The sequence below is a fragment of the Actinia tenebrosa genome, unplaced genomic scaffold, assembly GCF_029948245.1.
Source record: "Actinia tenebrosa isolate PJP-AT-01 unplaced genomic scaffold, QUT_ActTen_1.0 PGA_scaffold0__85_contigs__length_37466705, whole genome shotgun sequence".
NCBI classification, from domain to species: domain Eukaryota; kingdom Metazoa; phylum Cnidaria; class Anthozoa; order Actiniaria; family Actiniidae; genus Actinia; species Actinia tenebrosa.
Genome location: NW_028292569.1, coordinates 19,944,168 through 19,953,502, shown reverse-complemented (window position 1 = coordinate 19,953,502; position 9,335 = coordinate 19,944,168). Strand labels below are relative to the sequence as shown.

The following is a 9,335-nucleotide window of genomic DNA, read 5'->3' as shown; positions in this document are numbered from 1 at the left end:
CATACACCAGCAACTTAACTTGTTCTACCTCCCTAGTTAAGTTTGCTACGTCGGACAAGCTAAAATAAATCTGTTTTTGATGTACAGCATGGAACAAACACCGATTTCGGAAAATCGTAAGTGCAGGAAAAAAATGCATCCTAAAGGTACATTGTGGGGGGAAAATGGAAAAAAAAAAAAAAAAAAAAAAAAAAGACAACTAAAGATGATTCTGAATTCGAGTTGGGAAAACTACCCATTCTTCGGTGATCACCCAAGCTAAGCCGCCCGGAATCGGTGTATTTTACTTAAAAACTGCATGAATACAGTCCTAGTTCAGTTCTATGAACCGATAATCTTTATTTACAAACAAAAAAATCTGCTTTATAGACTACACAAAACCCAGGGTGCTTAAGGCAAGCAGGCACCTGAATGAGACTAGTAGGTATGCTAACTATCTCCAAAGGGTTTCTTCAGACTGCATGGTGTATGCCAATACAAGATGCGTTTATTAGCACCCCAAGTCATGCCTGCGTGGAGGGTAACTACAGGTATACGACTGATCGTGGAAAAGTAATAAATGATACTTATTTATTTGTCTCACGATTGAGGGTCATTTGTAGAGGACCGCGACTTTTCGACTGCAAGCTGTTAGTCTTCATCAGGGTAACTATTGCGTGCAGGCAGCCCAGGGAAGTCCAAGTTCCAACAACTATCGCGAAACTCCTCGTCTTACTAGTTTTTCAATCAATAGTTGGTTAATGGAGCAATATTGAGTTAACAGATGAGAAGTCCATGACTTTTTTTTCTTGGCTCCAGCTTTAAGAGAATCGATCATGATATTGCTGGATAGTAATGAGTCATGGGCTCACGACAGCCATGTAGCCAGGGCACGAACAACGCAATGCAAAAGAGATTTCTATTCCTAAAGGATTAAAAATCTTATCATTCTTTATGCTACAACATGGCTGCCGTGCGACTTTTAAACAGACGGAGCTCAAAACAAGTTGGCTGCGTGGCTATGGTCCCTTTTTTTTTGTTTATCCTATCTTTCTTTTCTTCTTTTTCCTTTCATGGCTTCTTTACTGGCTTCTCTTCTTCGTTTGTTGATTGGGTTTCTTGGATCGAATATTTCGTAGGTATCTTCGTCTTGTATGTTTGCGTCTTTGACCTTTTGTTTCATTCCTTCTTCACAATGTAATACGTGCGTCATCCTACACCAAGAGACATACCCGTCTTTAGCAAACAATAACGAATGACCTGTGTTCTTTTTAGTCGTTCCGTGGTTGAGTAACGGACTGAGTGGAGTTGTATTTGCAGTGCATTGTGGGGATATATTAGGGGACGAATTTGACGTCATCTTGCAAATGTCCCTAACACAGTCTCACAATGCATCGCAATTCCAACTATACCCAGTCTTTTCCTCAACCTCGGAATGGCTAGTCCTACTGACTTATCTAATAGTCCCCTTCACAGTTCCCAGCGCATTGAAAGGTAGCCGTGCCTTTGCATCGAAGCGAGACGAAGGGTGAGCTTGCAATGATAGAGACCTTTTCTAACACCTTGGACAATTATTCACAGGTCTTTATTTTATTTTAGGTCATTACATTAAGATGCTGAATCCTCCATCGGCCTCCAGTTGAATTTAAACTGGAGGAACTACCAACGTTAAACATAGGTACTTTACCTTCTTACAGACATGGACAAGATTAAAAAAAGTCAGTGCAACTCGTAGTTTGTATGCAAATTAGTCAACTTGTAAAAAAATGAAAATTTTATTGCCAAATGCACAAAACAATTTTGATTGTTAAACTTGACTGCCGAATGGACGAACTCTGATTTTCTTATAAAATGAGATTGCAAAAGGCTTTTGAAATTTTGAAAAACGTTCTGAAACATACGCACGCGCAAACGTCTTTTCTTTAGTGTCAAAGAAATCAATAAACTAACCATCCTATGTCATCCGATTTTTCATCTCCTTCATCTTTATCTGAATTTTCTTCATCTGAATTCTCTTCATCTATCTTTTCGTTCAGTTTGGCTTGGAAGTCAGCAAGTAGAGAGAAAGTTTGTTCACTCCTCCCATCACCTTTGGCCTTTATGGTTCCTTTGACTTTTGCAACATATTCGTCTCTCTCAGCACGAAAATCAGCAACAACGCGAGATAATTTATCTGGATGAACAGAACAACATGAAGATGCATTGTTCTAATATTTGACAAACCACTAGTTGTTTTCGCCACTTCTACCTTCTTTTAAAATTATCTCACGGCTTTTCTCTCTGAGAGTGGAGACGTCAGTGTATGAATATGCACTCTATGGGAAAAAAGCTTTGGATGGGAAAATGCCATTCAGCAATTTTTTTCACACAAACACTTATTATGAAATATTCAATTTTGTATTTAATGCTATTTCGTCTATAATCAACATTATGAGCTTACTAATATCTAGGTGATCTTTTCATTTCTGATTTTTATTTTGACACAACTGAGGGGGTTAGGGTCACGTGACCTGTTTTTGCAAAAGACTTATTCGGTGCACATTTTTTCAACCAATCAAAACTTTGGATGAGTAGCATGATAAGTGGATTACCACGTGAAGATGTACATATATATTTCTCTCCACAATGAAGACGGTCACGTTTGTTACGCGGTTCTTATGAGAAAATTCAAAGAGAGCAAGTGACGCTTATTTATTCAAATCTAAGTCGTATGCTCTAAATTAACTCGGTATTTTTCGTACTCACCTTTCGATGCAACAGTCTTACTTTCAGGTTCAGTTTCCTTTTTCGCTGCTTTTCTTCTCGATTCTTTGATTTCTTTTAACAACTTTGTAGATTCTTTTTGAAGTTCTTTACTGCAAATAGGCCACGTTCGAGAAATAAAAATTCTAGTCAAGTTCTCGAGTTCTTCGATTGCACGTTACGTTATCTAGATCTCTCGGGGGAGCGTTGACGTAATTTAACAAAACATTTCTCAATGGTATTCATTGTTAATGGCACCAAAATGGCCGCCAGCTTTTTGTCTTTTGACTTTCTTGGGAATGCTTTCAACCCATCAATACGCACACTGGTTTATTTTACTAGTGTTAGTAATACCTTTTGCTTGTTGATTCAGTTGGTTCGTCCTCACTAGAATCATCATCATCATCTTGAGTCCGTTTCTTGAGCTTTTGCCGAGCTTGTTCACCGAGATTTTTATCATCGTCTTTCTGCGAGATAAATATTTATATCGATTACAAAACTATCTAAAATGGAAACTAGATAAAAATATAACAAAGTGGAAGTGAGGGAAGGTGGCTGTTTTTTTTTTTTTTTTTTGTTTGTTTTCAGTTGTAGTTGTGTTTTTCTCTCTCGATAAAATGAGACTAAGAAAAAATACATCCATTCGGCAAGTTTGATGTTTTCTTTTCTTGCCTTCAATAAGGTCTTGAAAGGATTCTTACAATCAGTAATTTGTTCTCTATCCTTCATTTTAGGATGTCTTTTCTTTTAGATATTTCGTTATCTTCTTAGATTCTTTCTCTCCCATTTTCATTTTCTATATATCTGTTTTGTTTTGTTTTGTTTTTGTTTTGTTGTTGTTGTTTATTTTCTAATAGTCATACAACTTTTGACTATAGTAAACAGTGGTTTGTTTATCTTTTACTCCGACGAAAGACTATCTACTGCGGTAACGTTTTACTCAGAATCGTTATAAACTTTGTTTACACAGCAAAGAAAACAAGGTCGAGCATGGTGAACATCTGCATGAATGTAAAACCGAGTTTTGGTTAAGTACGAAAATTTGAATTTCTGTATATAGCCTATATTACTGGGCCCAGTTGTTCAAAGCCCGATTAGTGCTAATCCTGGGTTAACTCTTAATAAGACCTATAGAGTTAATCCTGGATTAGCGCTAATCCAGCTTTGAACAACCCGGCCCTCAGCTGAGAGTCATAATCATGTGATGATGGAAATGTTACAAGTTCAGCCTTTTTTACACGGTGTTTAAGTTTCATTCCTATTCTCATTCATTGGGTCGGGAGGTTGTCATTTTGCAGTACCTCTTTTGAAGCATCTTGATTCACAGTTTGTTTACTTAATGTTGGGTCATCTAGTACATCATGGCTGCTTTTCATTTTTAATTCCTGCCAAGAACAGAAAAACGTATATAGATTTTACAACCATGTTTCCCCGTACGGGACTCTCCGTGAGGATCGACTGATCCACACACACTACCACTACCGTCCCTATTTACAACATACAACACTCAAATCATATGAGAATTTTTACAGAAGGAAGAAATGAAGAACCTGGAGTAAAAAACAGGAGAGAACATCTCTCAAGAATGGAACCAACAAACCCCGGCGTGTGCTACGCTGCAGCAAGAGACAGCATCGTAGCAGGTGCATGCCACCAATATGCATATAATGATAAGGGTAATAACTAAAAAATAGGGTATTGGCAGCCTTACAGCATAACTGTTACAAAATCATTCAGAGCTTGAGATTTATGTGATATTCGCGAAAACTAGCAACTGAATACTAATTTACTTTACCTTGCCAACATTGATTACTTCTTCTTCATCTTCTTCTGCTTCTTCTCCAAACGATAACAAACTGAAATTTCTATTAAATATTAACAGCACTTTAATAGAAAGAAAACTTAGTATTTCTGTGTCAATCGTAGTCAAGAAGACTCGAAAACTCAAGGACTGTTTGAGGCAGAAGTGGGTGATTTAGCACCCCCTCCCCCTCCCCCTACCCTTTTTACAGGAGTGACATCATATTTTGTATTAATTTTAGTTTCAAATCCTGTTCAAGACTCAGAATTTTTTTCTGAGTCTTTCAATTTGCAGTTGCATAAGTTGCTTCATATACTGAGAGGATCAGCTCAAATTGATACATTACAACCGCAATAGAAGTATATACAGTATTTCATATATATTCTCATACACAATTTGAGTTCTGTTATGGAGAAAAAAAGAGATTGGCACCCTCCTCCCTTTCAAAAGTGCTCCTTCATAGAAGCCTTAATATATAGCTTTAAAGCTATGAATTGCAATTATTCGATCAGACAATATTTTTGTCTTAGCGCGTACTGATTATTTGACCATTTTGAATGACGATTGCACAATGATTCCGCATTTTCTGTATACTTACACACAGTAAACAGAAATCACCAATCATGTCAAATTGTTCACAAGAGCTTATATAAAGTTGTTCTTCTTACTGTTTCAAATTTTTTAACCTGCCTTATTCATACTTTATTTCAACAATTCCTTGACAATTCCTTCATTCTGCAGTCACTACTGAGTACCCAACTGTCTGCTGCATGGCAGCCTTGAATTTGTCCACGACAAGACTCAAGCATCCTTAGTCTCATCTGTTGGTTAGCCAAGCATTGGCCAATAATCGGCTGGCAGTTTGGCTGTGCATTGCCTGACTATTGGCCAACCCTCAGTCAACTAACAGAAAGCTGACAGTTGTGGGAATGTTGACTGAAACAAGTTGGCTAGTCATAAGGTACATGATTACTGCCAGAAGTGTGAATAAAATTATTTGACTTATTATCAAGAACAGTCATGCAGTCCATACTTGGTGCCTTTGGCCTTAGGTTTCTTAGGTGCTAGAGCCTCGTCTTTTTTCATCTTGTTATTTCTTGGTTCAATGTCATCAAAAGGGTTGGACAATACCTGCAGCAAATTAACAATATGTAAGAAAAATTACAGTACACATTGACTTTGTTATCCTGCATGCAGACCAAGTTTAAGTTAAATTCAGTATGCACGCAGGCTATGGCTTTGTATGAGAACAGATAAAATTTTACAAATGAATTCAAAAACTATTTAACACAAATAAGAAAAATAAGAAATGTCTACTTATCCATCAATAAATCCGACAAATCTTTTTTTATAAAAAATCTTGATGTTTGATTAAGGAAGCATTATCAATTATTCATTTGATGTGTTACCTCTGTTCTTTTAATCTTTGGTGGGTAAAGAGGATGGTCATTATCATCTACTTCTAGATCAACCATTTTCAACATGTTATATATGGTATTTCCAGTAATCTGAATAATAATGGAAAAAATTTATATAAAGTCAAAGCTGATAACAGCAGGGCTAAAAATAATGCAAGGCAAATGGACAATGATCACTGGCCAAAAATGAGACTTGACCAATCAGACAACTCTTAGGTTGGTCTTCTTGGCTGGTCACATGGACTGACTGGTCATATGGACTGCATGGTCACATTGAGTGTAAATTCACTGGTCACATTGACTGCTCACATGGACTGCTCACATGGACTGGTCACATGGACTGGTCACATGGACTGATCACACGGACTGGTCACATGGACTGGTCACATGGACTGGTCACATGGACTGGTCACACAGACTGGTCACATGGACTGGTCACACAGACTGGTCACATGGACTGGTCACATGAACTGGTCACAGGGACTGGTCACATGGTCTGGTCACATTGACTGGTCACATGGACAGCTCACAAGTAAAATCTAACAGTACACTGGATGAATGCATACAGATTATAAGTTTTGCATACATGTATGTACCTTGCCAAATATGGTATGCTTTCCATTCAGATCATCTGTTCTGTCCAAAGTAAAAAAGAACTGGCTGCCATTGTCGTTTGGTCCTGAGTTTGCCATGGCAACCAGACCACGCCTATTGAATTTTAACCTCTGATGGAACTCATCCTAACATAGAATATGAGAATAAAAAAAACTTATAAAATATTATATGCAAATAAATAAAATAAATAAACAAAAAAAACACGCACACAAAAAAAACAAATAATTTTAAACAATACTTGCTCCTTCACTTTAAAACGTTTGGGCTTCCTTTGGAATTCTGACCACAGGTAACCCACTCACACTACTACAACTACTTTAACAACAGAAAAAGTCATACCTTAAACCTTTTACCATATACAGATTCCCCACCTGTTTGGATTAAAGAATAACTCTTTTGTTTATTAAACAAGTTAATGTCTGACCAATGACAGACATGCTTAGATTTCATCCAGGTAAAAGCTCTACTTAAGAATGTTTTAGTCAAATTTAGTCTCACTGTTGAATAGGTGATGTCAACTAAATTAGATAAGTTATTTACTATTTTAGGTGACGTCACCTAAATTTGAAACTACGAGTAAACAGCTACTGAGATCAGGGGAGAAACGATGATACGAATGAATGTCTATTCACTCATTCTCTGGTAAAACAACCTCCCGGATTAGCATGACCGTTATTTGGAGCACTTTACTATTTTAGGTGACGTCAACTAAATAGTTATCTAAGTTAGATAAATTTATCTAACTATTCAACAGTAAGACTAAAAGCACTCTAATTAAGATAAATGTTATTCATTTTCTTCTTTCAAATGGATAAAAACTTTCACCATGTGTACGTTTTATCTCAAGCACCTACCAAAGCCTGTGCCAGTAGGATCACCTCCTTGAATACAAAACCCTTTATGTTAAACAAAAAAAGAAATATTAGCAAAAAATTAAGAAGAAATTGCATGAATTATTATAATAAAATATCAGCAGTCAATATCGGCCGAGCTAATTACAATGGAACTTTATAATATTCAGACAATAATATAATAAGGAGTATTGATAATTGATCTATATCGAAATGTCATGTTTTATCAAATATATACATCGAATCTGAAATCCTTACATTCGATATCATCACCCCTTAATTACAAACCTTTTACAATTCTGTGAAAGATAGTATCATCATAGTAATGTTCCAAGCATAGCTGAATAAAGTTCCGGCATGCCATAGGAGCTTCTTTACTCCAAAGCTCTATATCAATATCGCCAACAGATGTCTCTAACAAAACCTGAAATATTATGAGCAGATATGATATGGGTTAAAAAAACATGTCTAATATGTTCATCATATATAGAGTACATGTAGGTCATGGATTAGAGTAGGTCCAACACTCCAGTTTCAAGTCCTCTTTGCTCAGTCTTAGTCTTTTTTTTCTAAGTCATTTGTGCATTATAAAATTAAGCTACAGTATATTCAGCTAAAACCAGTGGCATTTTAATCAACTTGTATTGTTCCGTAGTGCATACATTCCTTACTACATGTATACGATGGACCTTAATAAAAGAAAAGAACACATTTGCACATGTACCATCAAGGCTACGGCTGAGCAAAGGTGAACTCAAAATGGAAGTATATTTTTGATAGCATTAGCAATTACTTCTTTTTCGTTTATATGTAATACAGTGGAATTCCGTTAATAAGGACACCTGTTGGGACGGACAAAACTGTCCTTATTGGTGTCAGAAAAACAGCTGAAAACACATTTTTAACCATTTATTTTTACTGTACTGTAAAGTTTGAACTACAATGTTCAATATAACAGCCTAAACTGGAACAAAAAGTGCATGACCGTACAAGAACTACATTCGCATTTACTGCACGGGATAGACATCCAGCGCATTGTACAATGGGAAAATTCAAGGGAAAATTCTATTGTTCTAGCCAACATGGGTGTCACTGTGAAGAGGAGCAATGTTAATTCATCATGTGGTGCATTGTTCATTCTTAACATCAACCTATTGATGGGTTGCAAGCATTCCCAAGAGAGTTTAAAGACAAAAGCATGGCGGCCATTGTGGTGCCGCTAACAATGGATGCTAATAAGAAATCTTTTGTTAAATGGCACCAACATGTCCGCGATGACATAACGTGCAATCGAAGAATAGCTAGATCATATATAATATAAGACTTTAAACTGTGTATATGCTAAGTGAGGTACATGTACCCGAACTGTTCAAAGGGGATTTTGTAGAACTTCACAGTTAAACATTTACTCAGCTATTTCTATTAAGGCCGATTTCAGATGTCAAACTCTACATGTGCAAGTCTAAAGTGTCATACTGGCCATACAATCATAATCGTCCTCATGTTGTTTGGCAGATCTAGCAAGCTAGTTCCATTACTGGCATGTCAAACTCACGAGGAAACAATAAAATACTCAAACAAGAATTAAACCATAAAAATGATCGTAAATAACTTACTTTTCCATTAGTAGGAGGCTCCTGGATGTATATATTGCTCATTTTTGCTTATTTATTTCATTAAAAAGTCAAAATTTACTCCAAAACCTTTTCAATGTTTTCCAGACATGCTCAGCCCGTCGATAAACCAGCGGATAACCACGTTGACTCATGCGTGGCTGGGAACCACGTTGACCAAAATGACCGCCAGAGTTCTTCTTTCCAGGAGATATTTAAACCAAAAAACATGGTTTTTATTCACAAACCAGGTAACTTTCTAAATCAAAACCTTTACATACCTCTTCCTCGATAAATTTTCAAACTCTCTGGGTTG

The 9,335-nt window shown here is 36.6% G+C and overlaps 1 protein-coding gene across 1 annotated transcript; it reads right to left on the bottom strand.

Moving 5' to 3' along the window:
• Positions 1-246: 246 nt before the first annotated feature.
• Positions 247-9,163, bottom strand: LOC116303667 (spliceosome-associated protein CWC27 homolog). Its single transcript, XM_031713249.2, has 13 exons — positions 9,023-9,163; positions 7,695-7,830; positions 7,410-7,451; positions 6,895-6,926; positions 6,537-6,680; positions 5,932-6,030; positions 5,556-5,653; positions 4,517-4,586; positions 4,023-4,106; positions 3,076-3,188; positions 2,725-2,834; positions 1,930-2,152; positions 247-1,193 (listed from the first exon to the last, which is right to left on the bottom strand). The coding sequence occupies exons 1-13, from the start codon at positions 9,062-9,064 to the stop codon at positions 1,025-1,027; spliced, it is 1,362 nt and encodes a 453-aa protein (XP_031569109.2). The 5' UTR covers positions 9,065-9,163; the 3' UTR covers positions 247-1,024.
• Positions 9,164-9,335: the final 172 nt, after the last annotated feature.

Coding starts and splice junctions, on each gene's coding strand:
- LOC116303667 (XM_031713249.2), bottom strand. CDS start 9,064: ATGAGCAATATATACATCCAGGAGCCTCCTACTAATGGAAAA. Junction 4,107..4,516: donor AAGTAATCAATGTTGGCAAG/GTAAAGTAAATT, acceptor TGTTCTTGGCAG/GAATTAAAAATGAAAAGCAG. Junction 2,153..2,724: donor TAAGACTGTTGCATCGAAAG/GTGAGTACGAAA, acceptor CTGTTCATCCAG/ATAAATTATCTCGCGTTGTT.